Here is a 20,756-nt window from a genome sequence, read left to right as displayed (position 1 = left end):
TACCCAGTGCAAGCATACGGTTCAACATCAGCGCAGCAGCGTTAAATTTTGTGAGTTTTTGTTTTTGCTAGTTTATCTTTATGAACAGAGACCTACAGATACAGTATAGTAGGGTAAAACTCATTTGTGAACCTGTGTTTAAAGCAAGTTTTTATTAAATTTAAACTTGTAACTAAATTGCAAATAAATCTTAAACTGAAACTTTGCTTGTTCGTAAAAAATTATTTCATAGCCACTTGGTTCTACCTAATGGAAATTGTTTGCCTTCGGTGTTTTGTGCTTTTGATAATATTAATCGACATCAGACATCAGGCTTCAGACTAATTAATGACATTCTATTAAAATACTGGTGTTACAAGAGTGACACTAGAATATTTCACCTAAATGAGTTAATAAAGCAAGAGTCTTGTTACAAAAATGATAATAGGTCATTAGAGCCATAATTAATCTTTTAGTACTTTCACTTTTGATACTTAAGTACATTTGAAGGCAAATACTTTTGTACTTTTACTCAAGTGGAGGTCTAAAGGGAGGACTTCTACTTTTACTGGAGTAATTTTTTTCCTTGGGTATTTCTACTTTAACTCAAGCACATAGTTTGTGTACTTTGTCCACCGCTGAGTGTGAGTGATAACATCAACTTGACTCTTCATCATTGTTACTGACTATTGTATTAACAATAGCAGATGGGATGTTTCACATATGTTTGTAAATATGTGTTGAAAATAAAGGTGTTCAGCTAAAGTCTTCAGAATGGTACACGTGGGTGAAGACAAATCGCACACTATTGACAAATTCTTTTTGCCCTTTAGCTGAATTTATCTAGATCATCTCAGAAGTGTATTGCAGTGTATCCTTCAGCCTGAAAGGTTTGTCCGAATTTACTATTTTATATTGTTTTTATTCATTATCGTTATCTCACTACAATATAAGGTATGCCTTTCGCAAATAGAACCATTACAAATACAACCAACCCTGGCACTGACTATAGGTTAATAAATACAACCAAGCTAGCATTAGTATAACTCTTAGCTTTTTTCCTTTATCAAAGACAGTTCAACTGAAAAATGCGTGTAAAGCACAGTATACCTGGATTTGGAGAATATGTAGAGAAATATAAAGAGGCTAATACTGAACCCAGAATGATTGCCTAGCATACTGGATAATAGTGAGGTTCCATAAGCAACAGGATTACCATTCTTATCTCTGTCTGAATAAGAGTGTCTGCTAAATATAAAAAAAGTGTTGTTTTTTACCATTTAATTTCAAACATACCACCCTCAGAATTCCACCACAACACAGTTTTACACACAACAGAACTTTAAGACACATCATCCAAAGGGAGTTTCTCAGGCCTTTGAACTATTGTTGGAGGGCTGTAAGCATATTTTCAACAGGTGTAGCAATGGTTTTTCATTTTAGCCAGCATGTCCTTTTAAGATTAATTTTAGTTCTAAATTTTTATCAAATATGGGCTACACCAACCATAACAATTACACATCATACTGTGAATAGGTCAGTCTACTTTGAAATAATAAAAACTACAGTTTTTCAGCACCACCTACAAATCACTTATGTCATTCTATGAAACATGATGCATTTATACAGACTATACAACCTCCACTTGACAAAAGTCCACCTTTGGTGTATTCAACAAAGGACCAGTTAAACATGGTAGCCTTTTTATCACAATACACAAGGAAGCCATTGTGATTTTTTGAGAGCAAAGAAGCAGGTAGTGCTTGCTCAGACACTTGAATGGTACCCTTTCCACTTTCCAGTGTTATGGACTTCCAAAAACTGCCTTTGGTTCTTGATTGCATTAGTTATATTATGCCAAGGGATGGCAACTTTTGCCAAGCTAGATAATCACATTAGTAGTCACACACTAAAGAAGAAACAAATCAGCATTTCCAAGAGATGTTCATAAGATGTGAAGAAATTGACCTTACTGTGCAAGATGTAGGATTTCAGGTTTAAAATACCAGTGGGCAGTAAACAAAACACTAATTTGCAAAAAGACTCGCTGGCCAGTCATACAGTTGCTGTTATTATGTCTAAAGCAGCTTTATCCTAGCTGCAGAAACACAAATCTAAAAAAAAATATAATTGCAAAAACTTCTACTATTCATTCGTGTTCATTTTCTTATTCATACACATTTACACCTACCAAACTACTGATTGATTGTGTTTTCTCCTCTTTTCAAAGTACTTCAGTGGATGGCAGCACAAATGTAGAAACTATTCCTGGCCACTTTTCTATTACAAATACTTCAAGTACTTTAATATTTCCAATAACATCAATATAGAGCCTTTTAGGAGTCTTCTGTCAACCTGTCTGTACTCTTCCTGAGACTAAAGGTACTTTAAGAACATTAGCCCTAGAGACAAGGACCTGCTAGCACAGTTTATACAACCAGACCTGCTGCAATCATTGCATATTATTCATGTCAGGATCAAAATGGTCAGACTCATTTCCTACACAATTAGACATTACTTAACCATCTTTTAACAATGTGTGTGCTATGGCCATGCACAGTACAATGAAAACATTATTTAAAAAAAGCCAAACTTCTAACATCCCACACAACGTTCCAATAAGCTCATTTTGGATTTACTTCTTTATTTATTTTACTGTAAGATTATTAATGGGCTAAAACAACTGATCTAAGCAGGCTCCTTAAGAAAATGAATTTAAGACCAGTGACAAAATATAAACTACATGGACAAAATATTGGTATTACTGCTCACTGCCCTGATACCAGGGATAAGCTGAGCTGAGCTCAGGCTGAGCTGCAAAGAGATGGTGATAGGATAAGAAGTGGAGTCAGAGGCATTACTATTTTTTCATATTAAACCTACAGCAGTGGTTGTTGTTGTATTTTAAAACTGATTTACATTGCATTAACTATTATATATGTATATATATATATTGAAACATAACCACATAATTACATATTTACATTATAATGCAATTATTATTATTAGAATTGTAACATAATTATTTACATTTGATTTACATTCTGCATTATTCTGCATTGACAAATTCAACTTTCAAATTACACAATGCTCCCTCAGAGGGCCAAACATGGAGCATGGAAAGCAAATTTTCCCATGCTCCCTCAGAAGGGCAAACAAATATAACTTTTAAACTTATTAAACAAACTGTAAAAAGTGGTGCTTACAAACCATTGGAAAAACCTAATAGGTTAATCATAACAGAACCTAAATAACATATTTAGATACAAAACATTTGGATAAGGTTAACAAATTCTGTCGATTAGTTGTGTATTCCACATAAACCAAGAATTACCAGACAAATCTTTTCATTATCTTTATGTAGGTTTAATCCTCAAATCCAGACACTGTGGGTCTATCCATTTAAAATGAGTCCTTCCACTAACTTTAGGAAATGCAGATTTAGTCAGTAAACCTCTTACTGACATATAAATCAAGAAACATCTGTCAAATCAGATCCTTAAGCATCTCGCCCACATACTGAGGTTAACCGCCTTTTCTCAACAAACATCGTCTTTACACTGGCATCTTAATGGCTTGAAAGGCACTAATAATATCTGAATGCATTGTTAGATATCAATGTTATGCTACTATGGCTGTCATTCAAGTGAGGAGTTATGGTTTGTTCATTCAACACTCATCAGAATTTCTGATAAAAAATGATATAAGTTAACTCTGTCTTTTTTGAAAATATCATACTAATTTAATACAGCATGAGTTACTTTTGCAGGCAGAAATAAGCACATCCCAGCTGAAGGCTGAACAGCACTAATGCAGCCCCTCTCATATGCATGTTCAACAGTGTTCGGTAACATCAGAGACATGCTTTGAATCGTCGCAAATATGTATAACCCAACTGGACTGCCAAGGCTAGACAAGGACAGCAGCCAAAAGGTTGAAACAAACATAAAACCGAGTAATAGCCTATTTGCAAGCATCTAATATTGTGATATTTTTCCTCCTTCCTACTTAGGCACTACTTATCAAGGTTGAAATAAGCTCCAGGGGTAGGAGGGGAAATGTGTCTAGCGAATAAACTGAATTTGAATTTCTCAAATCTCTGTCCCAATCATATAAATCTAATTAGCAAAACATTTACTACAACAATGAATCAATGAGTGGTTAGGGTGAGACAACAATATCGCATCACGAGAGTCAAGGGAGACATCAGAGTACCTCACAATGCTATGTTATAGTAAACAACCAAGCAATGCAAGAAAATCAAACCACACAGCAAAACATAATTAAGTACAGCTAAATGTGTAGGTGCAGTTTATGTGTGTGCGTGTCTCAGCTTTGCTGAGAAACTTTGAAGACTCATATTGACTTACTAACCTTCTTTAAGTGTGTCACAAGCCCTATTATTGTCTCTCAAAATCCCCTAGTAACAGAGAGGGGTAAAAACAAAGAGACGGAAGAAAAGGTGGAGGGGTGTTCCCTGTCAAGTAGCCCAGAAATAAGGGGCACCAGCTGCAAATTTAAATACCCTGCCCAACAATTGATGCAAAATGTCCCTAAAATATAAATCTGTTTTCTATTTGATTTTACACCCAGAATAGCCAGTGCAAAAGCCTTTGAAAAGCTAAGGCTGAACAATGACTCTAGAAAGCAGAGTATATCTGCAGATCATCATGAAAATCACCAGAGCAAAAACAGTTAAACATATATATATGCAAGTTGCAGACACTAGGGCGGTGTGTCAGCTTTGCTCTAATGCAATAATGCTAACATCTGTCTCAGATGCCCCTGCAACACACACCCCCAATCTGAATCAAAAATTGGTCTCTCCCATTTCATGAAATGCTGAGCTTGGAATGTAAACAAAAGAGGACACACAGAACATGGAAATCATTCTTCAAAAGTCATAGTTAAAGAGTGCATGGCAGTGATTCTAGGCTTAACACCATTGTTTCTTAAGGCTTCTATATGAAATAAAAGAAAAGATGAGTGAGTGACTGTTATATGCAGAAGCAGGAAAGCATGGGGTGCAGCTTAGCCAGAGCAGGGGCTGAGATGAGGGATGCTAATGTATGCCAGCCAGGCAGGAAACAGTTTTTGCAGCAACTGAAGCAGATTAGAAAGTCTTGTTCTTACTTACCCAGCACTTGACTGAAGAGAAGCTGTTCCAAGTCACCAAGCACAGTAACCACCAGCTGTGGATCCACCTTTAAAAAGGTCTTATCTCCTTCTTCTACTTCAGATGCACCATTACACCCTCCTGGAGTGGTCCTGCTATTAGAATTAGCCTTGTTAGAGTGAATCACTTCATCATCATTTGACTTACTGCTTTCTGTAGCTTCTTCAGCCTTGCTGATGGGTTTAACCTCGGCATAAAGGCCACGGGGAATCCGGCTGGGCTTGCTAGGGGCAGAAGTTGTCAGAAGTGGACTGAAGCCTTTTGGTTTTCCTTGGAAGAGAGAATGCTCTGACTTGGAAAGATTTTTGGACAGTAGAGAGCTGGCACCAGCTCCATCTTTGGGTTTACTTGCCTTGATCTGACCTGCACCAGTCCTGGTCATGTCATCTGACCACTTGTGCTGGTACAGCTGCATCTTTTTTTCGGAGTCCGTAAGTACACAAATGTTGGTCAGGGATTTTTCTTTGCGCAGCTTGGTGGGCAATGGAACACGACCTTCAGAGCTACCACTTCGGTAGGCTGATAGGTCAGCCCGAGGGGTAGCTTGTGGAAGCCCTGACCTCCCCTTCTTGGCTGCCATTCCCCTCGTTCTCCTCAACTCCCCGTCGCCCAGAGGGGTCTTGGCAGTGAAGACTTCTTCAGCCTGAATCTCCAGATCTAGATCTTGTCTTCTTTAGCTACCTCCACGTGCTCCTCCTACACGGAACCATTTTAAAGAATCAGTGAGTAAGGTTTTAAAAGGAAAGACAATAAAACAATAATGAACGATGAACAATGAATAAGCAGTACTGCATGACTCACCCTCTATTCTGTGATTCCAGCTTACAGAAAGCACCAAACATGTGACGAACGATAGACTGGCAAAGAGGTCATGTCTTTACAAGGTTATCCATGTGTATGAAGCGTGCAGTATGTAAGTCCAGTCTCTTTCTCCCAATTAGTCTAGTTATGCTGCAGCAGCAGCTGCTGCTCATGTCCTAACAGTCCTTATCCCTTTTTCGCTCTCTCTCTTTCTCTTCCTCCAGCGCCCAACCCCCACGCCCGCCCCCAGCAGGGGCTCCCTGCTGTTGCGCCGTGCCGCAGATGAATGACAGAGATGACAGACGCAGAAACAATCCCTCCTCCTGCCCCCTTGCACTCAGTCAACCTGACGCCCTCCACCCAACCCCCGCCTCCTTCTATCTCTCACCACACGCCACTCAGAATGCCACACTGCTTCTGCGCCTTGAGTTAAAGGGGTAGTGATGAAATATCATTCTCTAAATAAAAAAAAAACAATTTCCTAGACCCAGAAGCACACTTCTGCTTCCAACACTCACCGGCTTTCCATCAAATTTCTCTCAACATATAACGACATATATCTCAGTCAATATGTTTGTACTAATAAACAAACCATACGAAGTCAAAATTCACTCATTTATAACAGCATTGAAATGGATGGAAAATAATGTATCTATACCCTCACATTTAACTTGATCATCTCTGTTCAGTAAGAAATTCCTTTCCTTCTATAAAGTACCAAGTACATTCCGGTAAGAATGTACAAACATTCTATCTGAAGCTAAACATGAACCTGGGCATGGTTCTATAGCTACTCTGAGTCAGATTAACTACAGTAAGCAACGCACTATCATTACCTAGGTTTAGAAGAGAGGGGACAGTAAGAAGAATAGGCAATATGCTTGTAAGGAAAAAGAATCGGATTTATTACAGAGTGCACATATACCTTTAGGTTCTTTGAGGAAAATGGCTATTCAAAAGAAATAAAAAAAAAAAGGAAAATAATAATGAGAGCTCTTGATAAAAAGAGTTCCGAAAACAAAATATTGGCTCGCAACTACCCAGATAGTGAATGTATGTGCTTAGCTGTATCCAGTTAGAATGAAAAGTTCACTGTCAAAGGTTCCAAAGTTCTGGCTGCTCAGTATATGTGTACAAGTGTCCCAGGATCCAGTGGCACTGACTCACCATCAAAACTGAACCATACAGAAAACCAGTATTACATTCAAAACCACAGGAAAATAGCTTTTTCCCACAAGTACACATCACTGGCTACAAATTCACATAGCCTAGCCTCTTGGGTAACTTGCACACCAAATGTACTATATAATCCATAAATTATACTTTTTCCATCATTATAAAAGTTTACTCCAATTGTTTTTTTTTCATAAAACAATATATTTCTACCAACATTACTAACTTAAAAGTAAATGGAAGTCGCTGTATTGAAACGCCTCCTGCCGAGGACGCCTCCTCTGCTTGTTCCCTTTCCCCTGTAGAATCTCGAGTCCATGGACTGTCTAGACTCCAACTCCCATGAGTCAGTGGGAGATCACATGACTCTCCTCCCACTGAACATTCGTTCCAGCGTTCTTCCTCACCGGAATTCTAAGCTGTCATTTCATTCCGTTCAGCAGTTAATTTATAAAGCCTTTAGTTTTGTAATTTGTGAAGTATTGCCAACACGTTCCATTGCTTACTGTGTGTTCTTTGTAAGTAAAGCCTTTCCGTGTATGACCCGAGCCTGTTCTGACTATGATCTTTGTAACACTACTAAGGTATCAAAGTAAACTTCAGCCTTGTCTTTTTATCTGCGAGCGTCTGATCTGTGTCGACTTCGTATCGGAATTCTTAAAAACTCCACAAGGAATAACCATCCATTCTTCTGGAGCGTCAAAAACAGAAGAACAGTAGCTTAATAAAGCTATATATGTAGATTTTTGATGGATTCTCTCACAATGTCACCCCTCCGAGTGTTGAAAAAGAGGCCAATACCTTCGGGAGCGCCTTTTGCAGGATACTGAGTGAAACAACAGTGCATTGAAAAATAAAAGTCCCATCGAATCACTGTAATTGTGAGTATTAAATTAAATAAAATTAACAGTGTATTTTCTTTTTACACACACACACACAAACACACGCACATATATATATATATATATATATATATATATATATATATATATATATATATGTATATATGTATATATATTTATATATAAATGACAATTTAAATAAAAAATGTAACTTCTTCCTCCTCTAATGCTCTAACAGTCTCTATATCACGATTAGAAAAAGAAATGTTCAACCATCAGCTGATACAGCAAATACGGTACAGGGAAAAACTGCAGTAAAATCCATTCTTTGCTCAAAAAATAATGATGGTATATATGTTATTATAAAAAGGAAAAAGACATAAAGACAAAATGTGACTATAAACACTAAATTTCATAACAAAGTGAATAATAAGGCACATTAGCTTCCTGCTGTTGGAAAAATAAACCTACAGACCAAATGTTTATAAAGGTTACACAATTGAACTAATGTCTTCCATTTATTTTTTTTATATTCTTCATTATATTATTCATATGCATTAATATCCAGTAATCAACCTCAAAAACCACTGTGCCTTTTACACCATGTGCCTCATAAACCTGCAGTGACAGTCCTTTACAGAGTGACTAGCTATACCCCCAAGGTCAGTTATTGTTGGCAGTTATAAGAGTCAAACTTGTGAGCTATGCTTTAGTTCTTCCCTACAGAGACATTAACATCAAACTAAAAAATAGATACAGTAGTTACCATACAAGGCTTTCTTTGTTCAGGAGGGAGCACTTAAAAGCATAGGTCTGTATAATAACATCCGAGGTTATGGTTGACTCTCCTTGGGTAAACTGACCACAGATCGCCACTCCGTTGCTCTCCTATGAGGCTTTAACACTGCCTTGCCTGTCTGCCATGAATGACCCAGACACCAGAATAAAACAGATGGATGAATCTCAGTCACTCTCACTAAATTTGTGCTCAATTGAAACATTTCAAACTGCTTAACAACTTATATGGTTATATGATCCATCACCTAACTAAACCAACCTTGCATAATGTTTCTGTGGCTGCAGGCTAATGGGAATAACTGTTTTATAAAATTGTAACTGAAATATAATACTGAATTAGAAAAAGTTAAAAAACAAAAACAGGCACACAGAACAGGCAATCTTTTGGTACAGCTGTGTAGTTACAGTAGAATTGGCGTTTAAAAAACCAAAGGTTGGGCATCTAAAACAAATTAAGATTGAGTGAGCACATATTAACTACGTGGTTTGGGAATTAGTTGGGAATTACTGATGTAAAATAATCACAGGATGTGACTCCAAAGTTAGTAAGCAAAGGAAACTTTAAAGCCGAAAATGTAGGCCCAGTCCCATTTCACTCCTTGCCCCTACCGCTTAGCTCTTAGCCCTCCGTTTTGGGCTTTCGCGTCTAGGGTTAGGGTGACTCAATTTTTGTGGAGATAGAGGGGTAGGGCGAAGTGTTAGGGCTACATGGCCATCCAAACAGAGGTTTTTCAGAGGCACACTCCAAACAGAGTGTTATGAGAAAAAAAGAAACACTACCAAGATGGCTGCGCGAGCGACCAAAGAAACCCACAAATGTAAGTATTTTCTCTGTTAAAAAATCACTAAATGTAACTAAAGCCCAGCAGCGAGGTTGCTGAACTTTTCCATTCTCTATTATCACTGAAGACGGGCCGGGTCGCCTACAGAGCACCACTAGTAGCCTGTTAACAGTGGTGGACAGTAACGAAGTAAATATAATTCATTACTGTACTTAAGTAGTTTTTTTGTGTATCTGTACTTTACTGAAGTATTTCGATTTTGGGCGACTTTTTACTTTCACTCCACAACATTTCAAAGTCAAATATCTTACTTTTTACTCCACTACATTAAGCGAAATCTGTCGTTCCTTTTGGCAATGTGTGCATAAAAACGAAACATTTTTCACAGTCAAAACAAAAGAAGCGTGAAACAAGCACACTGACAGGGTACAGCGCGCACTTTGTTTGGACATATCTACCCAGTAAACATCTGGCCGTTGAAACAACGTTGAAATCACATGTCTGACTGCCGTTTAAACTACGCTTTGTTAAGGTTCAAAATGAAGGTTGAAAAGACGTCTAAACTTAGCCGTTGAAAAAACGACCAAAATAGTCACATTAAAGACGTCATTTTAAGGCCGTTGATTTAACGTTGAAATTACGTACATAACTGCTGTTTAATTTACGTTTTCTTATGGTTGAAAATGAAAGTTGAAAAGACGTCTAAGCTTAACTGTTGAAAAGACGACCAAAAAAGTCACAGTAAAAACGTCATTTTAAGGTGTTCTAAGGCCTTGGAAATAAAAATAAAATATAATTAAATAAACTGAAATATACTACCAGAGTCACCTAGCAGACATAGTTTCTGGGTTTAAAGGCATTGGAAATTAATCCAAAATTAATTTCCACTAGTACACTCAAAAAAGATAGCACTTCACCATGAATCCTAGAACCATTTCATGCTTTATACACTGTACAATAGTAGAACCTTTTTGGTGCTATATAGAATCAATTTTTCTATATAGAACCATATACAACACATTATCTGTCAATGTGAAAAACCTTTTCACCATGCAAAAAATCTTTCTGTAGTTAACTAACATTTTGATTCCAATGTAAACATAAAACAAACTTTGTTAAGTGGAAACTTCATTGAAAACGTGTAGTTATTCTTAATTTCATTTGTGGAACGTAAAACTGGACCACGAAATTCGTCAGGACTATGACAAAGATCCTATGCATTGTCGCATGCGCCCCGGGCCCCGACGTTGACGGCAGCGAGAGCCGGCAGGAAGGCGGGGCCCGAACACATAGCGGCGACGAACCTTGGCAAGGACAGCAGGGACAGAGCCGCGAGTGTGGAGGGGGCGGAGCGCAAAGCCCGAGCTCCGCCGACGAACGCTGGTCACGCGAGTGACGTCGTGAGGAGGAGGACGAGTCCGATGGTGCCGGTGTTGTGCCGAATTCCGACTCCCCGGCAGAATCCGACTCCCCCTCGCGTGCACGCGCTTCACATAAACATGTGGTCGTTACGGACTGCACTCAGGATTTCTTAGGTTATTTTCTGTGTAAATAACGCTTTATCTTTAATTTTCCTTCACAGCCAAACAAAGACTCTCACCGTGATGGTTTATTTTAATATTACGAAATAAAAACGATTGTTGTTGTTGCAGTGATTGAGAACTGGTGGGACTGAATGCCTTTCAGTCATAACGATAAGTATTACGACACATTAAACACAGCTTTAAACCTCTGTCTGGAGCAATAAAGTTCACATCTGATGACCTGACGTTGCAGTATTAGCTGACTTTTTTTCTCGTCATTATTCAGCAACGAGACCCTCATTGCTTTCATAGCTAGGACAAATTAACAAATTAGTATACATTACTGCATAAAAGAGTTACCTATATTTAAGATTAATTTTGGTTGAAAAATCAGCAGCTTTTACATAATCAGACGGTGTATTGTGAACCTGTCAAAATTATGCCCCTCTTATCTCTGGGGATACATTATGACTGGAATGATTAACTTATTCTGCTGACTTCTGGTTCATAGATTACAGCATATAAAGCATATGTCTCTGAATTCACCAGGGGGGATTTTATTGAGGGCAGTAGAATTTTGGCAGTATTATTTTGAAACCTGCCGAAATTATACTCCCCTCTGATCTTGGCACTGCAAGGTCTGAATGACATCTCCTTTATTTTGCTAGCATGGCCTGGGCTGTAGATTGTGTCCTGAAATGCATTTTACTCTAGGTTCTAGGTATAGAATTTTATTTGATTATTTATTATTGTATAAATATACTCAGATAACCCTGAAATTATAATTTTGTAATGTTTTAGCCTAATATATATTTGTAAGCTTACTTTGCCTACTGTTTTAGTGTTTTCATATTATATTTATGTTTTGCTTCACACAGTGCTTTGAAACATCACGATCATGAATTACATCACTTGTAACATTTAAAAAAAGGCGACATTGAATACTGATCTATTAGTCAATTTGTCTGTATGTCTATATTGAAATTATAGCATCTCTTTTATGTACCATCATCTTACATGTGTTTGTGTATGTGTATGTGTGTGTGTGTGTTTCTGTCACGCTTCCGGGTTCCAGAATACCTCGCCAAAACCAAGATGGCGGATCTGAGAGAACTCCACAGTACCGTCAACAACCAAGGTGGGTAAGCTCACTCATCAGCAATTAGAACAACATACTCAGCTTCAGCAAATTTCATCTGATATTAAATCCCTGTCCTCCCTGTTAAGTCAGTTAGTACCTAAACCCTTGATCTCCTCGACTCCTGTGATGAACTGTACAGCTCCGGCACCAGCTTCCAACCCTGAGGATCATTTTCCAGTGAGCAGACCCGATTTACTACAGTGCTCATTATATTTTTCCTACTCTCCAGCTAGTTCTGACAACCAACGTATTGCCTTTTTGATTTCCAGACTCACTGGTAAGGCTTTGGACTGGGCCACTGCTGTCTGGTCTTCTATGGAACAGAGCACCTATGCAGATTTTTTACAGAGCTTTAGGGCTGTTTTTGATCACCCCCATGATGGACGTTCTCAAGGGGAATTATTGTCCCACATTAGCCAGGGTTCACGTTCTGTAGCGGATTATTCTTTAGAATTTAGTACCTTAGCAGCCGGGAGTGCCTGGAATGAGCATGCAATGATTGTGACTTTTTGTAATGGCCTAAATTCAGAGATTCTAACTGAACTCGCTTGTAAGGATGATGGACTATCTTTGGACCATCTCATTGCCCTCGCTGTTCGTTTGGATCAGTTAAAACAAAGTTCAAAACACAAAGTACATCGTCTCGCTGCGCTTCATACCACACACCGAACCTGTCCATCACCCAAACCAGTAAAATCTGATGTCCTGGTCCCCAAGCCTATGCTGGTGGACACCTCCCGTCTGTCCAACAAGGAGCGCTTACGCAGGCTGTATGGGGGTCTGTGCTTGTACTGCGGAGAAGCGGGTTATGTGCTACGTGATTGTCGCCTCCGTCTGAACAGACCTCAGGCGCCACTCCCAGGAAAGCTAATGTGGTGAGTGGTAATAAACCTACCATGATTAGCAAATCCTTTCTGATCCCTGTTACCTTTTTCTGCCAAAATTCTTCCATTGTCGTTTCAGCCTTAATCGACTCGGGGGCCCAAGGCAGCTTCATCCAAGCTGGACTACTGAACCAGTTGGGGATTGAGACAGAACCGCTACCCACACTACTACGTCTGTCAGCCGTGGATGGGGGACCCATTGGACTAGGAAATGTGACTCATAAAACACGCCCTGTCAAAATGAATGTTAGTGCTCTCCATGTTGAGGACATTTGTTTTTTTGTACTTGAAACTACTGACTATGCTGTGATTTTAGGTCTCTCCTGGCTGAAAACGCATGATCCCAATATCTCTTGGTCCCACAAGGAGATCCTGTCGTGGTCCTCGTATTGTTTTGAGAACTGTTTGCAAGTCCCTACTATTTGTGCCAATTCCACGTCTGTGGAGAGTCCTGGTGTAAATATTCAGACTCCCCCTGAATATGCTGATCTGGCTGAGGTTTTTGACAAAGTGAATGCCACTAAATTGCCACGTCATAGAGACTATGACTGTTCCATTGAACTTCTTGATAATCAAGTGCCTCCCAAGTCTCGTGTTTATCCCCTCACTCAGGCAGAGGAAGTCGCCATGGAGGAATATGTGCAGGAGGCCCTGGATCAAGGATTCATTCGTCCCTCCACGTCCCCAGCAGCTGCAGGATTTTTCTTTGTACAGAAGAAGGATGGAGGACTTGTATTGACTATAGACAGTTGAACAATATCACCAAAGCCTATCGCTACCCCCTTCCTTTAGTGCCAGTTGCTCTGGAGCAGTTGCGGGGGGCTAAGGTATTCACTAAACTTGACTTGCGTAGTGCCTCTAATTTGATTAGGATTAAAGAAGGTGATGAATGGAAAACTGCTTTTCTCACCACTAGGGGGCACTATGAGTATCTTGTTATGCCATATGGCCTCCGAAACGCCTCCTCCGTGTTCCAATCATTCATTAATGATGTGCTCAGATACATGTTGGGAAAATTTGTAATCGCTTATATCGATGATATTTTGATTTACTCACCTGACCTCCCTACCCATGTCCAACAAGTCCTGACACATTTGTTGGAGAATCAGTTATATGTGAAAGGTGAAAAGTGTGAATTTCGTCTGTCTGAGACTTCCTTCCTAAGCTATGTCATAAGTGATGATGGTGTTTTTATGGATGAAAAGATGGCTGCAGTGGTTAACTGGCCTGTGCCCACCACTGTGAAGGAACTGCAACGATTCCTCGGGTTCGCTAACTTTTACCGCAGGTTCATCTGTGACTACAGCACTGTTACAGCTCCTCTCACTGCTTTGTTAAAGAGGGGTGCCAAGAAACTGTTGTGGAATAACCAGGCCGAGATTGCTTTTCAGCATCTTAAGGATACGTTCACCTCAGCTCCTCTGTTGAAACACCCTGATCCCTCTAAACCTTTCATTGTTGAGGTTGATACTTCTAATGTGGGGGTTGGGGCTGTCCTGTCTCAACATTATGGTGAACCTGCTAAACTGTACCCTGTTGCTTTTTTCTCCCATAAGATGTCCCCAGCTGAGCAGAATTATGGTATAGGAGACCGTGAGTTGTTGGCCATGAAACTGGCCTTTGAAGAATGGCGGCACTGGCTGGAGGGTGCTCAGCATCTGTTTCTGGTCTTAACTGACCACAAAAACCTTGAGTATCTACGTTCTGTAAAGCGACTAAACTCACGACAGGTGCGTTGGTCTCTGTTTTTCTCGAGGTTTCGGTTTACCATCACTTATCCTCCAGGCTCGCGTAATACGAAAGCTGATGCTTTATCTCGTATCTATGACAGTGAAGGTACAGAGTCTGGTGCACCTGAAGCAGTTTTAGAACCCAAATTAATACTCCTATTCGTTGGGAAATAGATTCAGAAATTGACGAACATAACAATCGCTATGCACCGCCCTCCTCGTGCCCCAGTGATTAAAAATTCGTACCTGCTTTGTTTCACGACCGTCTCGTTACCTGGGCTCATTCCTCCCTTACCTCGGGTCATCCGGGAGAGACTCGCACTCACCAGTTGTTGGCGTCAAAGTATTGGTGGGAAAGCATGGTTGCTGATGTCCATAGATTTATAGCATCATGTTCAACTTCCTTGCAGTGTAAAACCCCACGCACGTTACCCGCCGGCAAACTAATGCCTTTACCTGTACCTTCTCGCCCTGGTCACACATCGCGGTGGATTTTGTTACTGATTTGCCTATGTCTGATGGTTACACTGTGGTCTTGACTGTTGCTGATCGATTTTCCAAAGGTGTACGCTTCATTCCATTCACTCAGTTACCTAATGCTATACAAACTGCTGAATGTCTGTTTAACCATGTGTTTTGTCTGTTTGGTATCCCTGAGGATATTGTGTGTGACAGAGGCGCTCAGTTCACCTCTCAAGTGTGGAGAGCTTTCATGGAAAGATTGGGGATCACAGTTAGTTTAACCTCTGGTTACCATCCCCAATCTAATGGTCAATGTGAGAGAGCAAACCAAGAACTAGGCAAGTTTCTGAGACTTTATTGTCACAACAACCAACATGACTGGCACAGATACCTTCCATGGGCCGAAATTGCTCAGAATTCGCTTACCAGCTCAACTACTAATCTCACTCCGTTTCAGTGTATGTATGGTTACCAGCCCCCTCTTATGCCATGGACTGCCACTCCTTCTGAGGTTCCTGCCGTAGAATCCTTCCATGTGTCTTTGTTTAAGCCCGTAGTCTCTGGTCCGCTGAATGAGGTCATGCCTGACGCTAGTTCCCTGCCTACTGTGGTTATGGAGGGTGCACCCGTCTACACTGTTTGGCGGCTCCTGGACTCTCGTTGGCGTGGAAGGGGCCTACAGTACCTTGTGGACTGGGAAGGGTTTGGACCGGAGAAGAGTAGTTGGGTACCAGCGGAGGACGTGTTGGATCCGGCCTTGGTGGAGGAGTTCCATCGGAGTCATCCATCACGCCCCGCACCGAGTCCCTGTGGTCTTCCTCGTGTACAGTCTTCCAGTCCTTCCAGTGGTCATCAGCGAGGCCGTCCCAAGTCCCAGCCCCTAGGTGATTCCCAAGGTGGCAGGTGTTCCAGTGGATCTGTCCGGAGTCGCGGCAGCTCGGGTGGCTCTCCCGCTGGGGTTCCCATCCGGGGGGGTGGCTGGTCGTCGTGGTCGTCCTCGTTTGCGAGCTGTCTCGGACTCTTTGGGGGGGAGTACTTTCACGCTTCCGGGTTCTCTTCCCTTGCCTAACACTCTCCAGGACTCCATTTCCCATGATTCCAATCCCAATGATGTCACTCCTTCCATCAATCACACACATCTGCCTCGTTCTCAGTCACCCGAGTATTAACGCAACTCATCTGTGTTTGTTTGCCTGAGACTTTAAAAGGACTCTGGTTTATTCTCCTCATTGCGAGGTATTGCCATTCACTGGTTTACTGAGCTTTTTTTTACTGTGTTTTCTTGACTTGTGTTTTTGAACTCCCTGCCTGTTATTGGATATTGCTCTTTGTGTTTGCCCTTTTGCTCTGGTCGCCTGTGCTTTTGTATTCTCTGGTTTTTGACTCTCTGCCTGTTTTTGGATATTGCTCTTTTGTGTTTGCCCTTTTGCTCTGGTTGCTTGCATTTTTGTATTTTCCGGTTTTTGACTTTTTGCCTGGCTTTTTGGATTCTGATTTTGGATTTGCCCTGAGTCTGTCTTTTCATCTGACTGTTCTCTCGTTAAATCAACTTCCGTTTTTAAGATCTGCGAGCGTCTTTCGGTTCTTGAGTAGCATTACAGTTTCTTGGGGGTATGAAGGACAGAGAAACAGAAAATACCTCAGGAGAAAACCTTTTATTATTTATACAATAAATAATAAATAATTTATTACAAATAAAAAATTTGCACAACTGCTTAATGCAAATAAAACATAACATCTCCCACTACAAATATCCTAAAGAACATAAAATAAAAATGTAAATTAAATTTTGATTAATTTTTAAATTAGCTACTTAAATATGTTCAATATTTACACTATATTTACACTATTTACAGTGTATTTTACAGCTGTCACTGCATTTTTTCTACTTCTACTAGTTCTACTTGTAGTTTAATCTCTACTACAAGCATCACAGATGTAGTCCTTTTTCACACAGCTGTAATGAAACCACCACAGACAATGCTCACAGCCAATCTAAATGTTTGAATACAGACATATTCATCAGCATTGTTGGTTATTAATCTAACTAACATATAATTATCTGTCATCTGAATTTGACTGTAAATGAAATAATACGATTTTATGATAAAGTTTACAATCAATAATATATGTGTCAATTTCATTGTGAAACACTAATTTAAGCCAAAATGGATTCTTCTTTTGTTAAGTTATAGTCATTAATGACAAAAAGAAAAAAAGCACGGATCTGTTCTGGAATCGTTTTCAACACTTCTTTATTGTATTATTACAATAATTTCTTGAATTATGCTCTAACATTCATTATCAGTCCTTCCGTTATCCTTCATCATTATTGGGGTATCATGCAGATGGATGCAGATGGACCCAATGGAATTGCCTATTTTCAAAAGCAACAAAAATGTACTATATTTAATAAATATGTATAATATTCTCATGAATAACATTATTTGTTTTGTGTTTAAATATTGACATAAAAAGCATGAGATTGCAAAATGAAGTGTAATTGTGTTTAGTTTACTCGGTTTTATGTTTGAATACTTTGCTGTATGTAAGCTATAGCCTCTTGACATTGAACCCCCCAACAAGTCAGACCAAATTTGCACCTCAGTTCTAAGTACCGTCAAGTTTTATTTTAAAATACATGGTTTATTGGTGTCAGAATGTGAACAAAACCTAATTGTCAGTTACAATAAAAAAAATCATTATGTTTTTGTTTTGCAGTTTGCTGAATGCATCCTGAGAGACAAGGCTATTTCCTTTTCCACAAGTGTCAAGTGTGTGGAGGACATAAGAAGGGAAATAGCCACTTTGCTCCTTCAAAAAACTGGTAAGGGTACCTCTAGGCCTACTAGTTTAAACTAGTAGCAAGCAGTAATAATCGAAACAAGAATCTGAAACAGTTTAATACTTCTGTTATTCTGAGGTTAACTAAACACCCCTATTTATCAACAATGATAACATCTGTGTTTACGTTGTCACATGGCATGATGTTTTATTAGATGACCTGTTACTTCTGTGGAGAAAGGCAAAATGCCCAAGAAGACATGAACTGGGTAATTACTTTATCATAAAATCATATTGTTTCATTTACAGTCAAATTCAGATCTGACAGATAACTATATGTTAGTTAGATTAATAACCAACAATGCTGTTGAATATGTTTGTATTCAAACATTTAGATTGGCTGTGAGCATTGTCTGCAGTGGTTTCATTACAGCTGTGTTAAAAAGACCCCAGAGGGCAAGGACTACATCTGTGATGCTTGTAGTAGAGATTAAACTACAAGTAGAACTAGTAGAAGTAGAAAAAATGCAGTGACAGCTGTAAAATACACTGTAAATAGTGTAAATATAGTGTAAATATTGAACATATTTAAGTAGCTAATTTAAAAATTAATCAAAATTTAATTTACATTTTTATTTTATGTTCTTTAGGATATTTGTAGTGGGAGATGTTATGTTTTATTTGCATTAAGCAGTTGTGCAAATTTTTTATTTGTCGGGGTGTTTTACATACAGACATATATAGTATATGAGGTATTTTCTGTTTCTCTGTCCTTCATACCCCCAAGAAGCACACACACATACACAAACACATGTAAGATGATGGTACATAAAAGAGATGCTATAATTTCAATATAGACATACAGACAAATTGACTAATAGATCAGTATTCAATTTTGCCTTTTTTTTAAATGTTACAAGTGATGTAATTCATGATCGTGATGTTTCAAAGCACTGTGTGAAGCAAAACATAAATACAATATGAAAACACTAAAACAGTATGCAAAGTAAGCTTACAAATATATATTAGGCTAAAACATTACAAAATTATAATTTCAGGGTTATCTGAGTATATTTATACAATAATAAATAATCAAATAAAATTCTATACCTAGAACCTAGAGTAAAATGCATTTCAGGACACAATCTACAGCCCAGGCCATGCTAGCAAAATAAAGGAGATGTCATTCAGACCTTGCAGTGCTGAGATCAGAGGGGAGTATAATTTCAGCAGGTGTCAAAATAATACTGCCAAAATTCTACTGCCCTCAATAAAATCCCCCCCTGGTAAATTCAGAGACATATGCTTTATATGCTGTAATCTATGAACCAGAAGTCAGCAGAATAAGTTAATCATTCCAGTCATAATGCATCCCCAGAGATAAGAGGGGCATAATTTTGACAGGTTCACAATACACCGTCTGATTATGTAAAAGCTGCTGATTTTTCAACCAAAATTAATCTTAATTATAGGTAACTCTTTTTCTCGTTGCTGAATAATGACGAGAAAAAAAGTCAGCTAATACTGCAACGTCAGGTCATCAGATGTGAACTTTATTGCTCCAGACAGAGGTTTAAAGCTGTGTTTAATGTGTCGTAATACTTATCGTTATGACTGAAAGGCATTCAGTCCCACCAGTTCTCAATCACTGCAACAACAACAATCGTTTTTATTTCGTAATATTAAAATAAACCATCACGGTGAGAGTCTTTGTTTGGCTGTGAAGGAAAATTAAAGATAAAGCGTTATTTACACAGAAAATAACCTAAGAAATCCTGAGTGCAGTCCGTAACGTCCACATGTTTATGTGAAGCGAGTGCACGCGAGGGGGAGTCGGATTCTGCCGGGGAGGCACCAAGGCGAGAGCTCGCTGCTCCGTCTCCCCGTCACCGCCCCCAGCTTGCAGCGCGGCCGCCCGGGTCTAACGTAAGGTATCCTGAAGCGGCCTCGCTGCGGCACAGGGGGCGGGGCCCGGGCGGCGGAGCTCGGGACTCGCTCCTCGCCTTGGTGCCTCTCGTGGCCGGCACCATCGTCCTCGTCCTCCTCCTCATTACGTCACTCACGTCACTCGCGTGACCCGCGTTCGTCGGCGGAGCTCGGGCTTTGCGCTCCGCCCCGTCAACACTCGCGGCTCTCTCCCTGCTGTCCTCGCCAAGGTTTGTCTTCGCTATGTGTTCGGGCCCCGCCTTCCTGCCGGCTCTCGCGACCGTCATGTCGCCACATGCATCGATTCAGAAAGAATTTTCACCTTTGAACCATAAGCTGTGTCAGTACTGTATAAGATTTTCAACGTTTTAATGTAAAATAAATCAAGGTAATTATTTAACATGACAAAATCATGTTCATTTTAGTTTCTGAGAAGTCAAATAAGAAAAAAAAACAAACACAAAGTTAAAAGCTCTGCAGGGGGCATGGTTGAGGTGATCGGTCAAGGCAGCGTCCATCTAATAAGCTGTGGCTTTGTTGTTCCACTTCAGAACTGCAGCTAATATAAAATACAAACAAGACTGTTACAATTAATGAACAAACAAAGCATTAAAATCAGACAGATCTGTGGAAGGTGAAAGCCATTCTAACGTCATACTTATTACTTATTTAGTCTTACTTATCAATTAATAATCACAATGCCACAAGACCTTTGACAGCTTTTAATGCACATATATTTAAACCTTTCAAATCTG

General features: G+C 39.5%; 1 protein-coding gene across 2 annotated transcripts in view; it reads right to left on the bottom strand.

Moving 5' to 3' along the window:
• The window catches only part of nav1a (neuron navigator 1a), a 94,159-nt gene extending 86,240 nt beyond the window's left edge, over positions 1–7,919 (bottom strand). For both annotated transcript variants that reach the window (XM_036591855.1, XM_036591857.1), the window contains exons 1-2: positions 5,957–7,919; positions 5,117–5,851 (exon numbers count right to left, since the gene is read on the bottom strand). In XM_036591855.1, the coding sequence (XP_036447748.1) occupies positions 5,117–5,735 (619 nt within the window). In that variant the 5' untranslated portion in view covers positions 5,736–5,851; positions 5,957–7,919. The remainder of the gene's footprint in view (positions 1–5,116; positions 5,852–5,956) is intronic.
• Positions 7,920–20,756: the final 12,837 nt, after the last annotated feature.

Source organism: Colossoma macropomum, unplaced genomic scaffold (assembly GCF_904425465.1).
Source record: "Colossoma macropomum unplaced genomic scaffold, Colossoma_macropomum, whole genome shotgun sequence".
NCBI lineage: Eukaryota > Metazoa > Chordata > Actinopteri > Characiformes > Serrasalmidae > Colossoma > Colossoma macropomum.
This window is presented reverse-complemented; position numbering and strand designations above follow the sequence as displayed.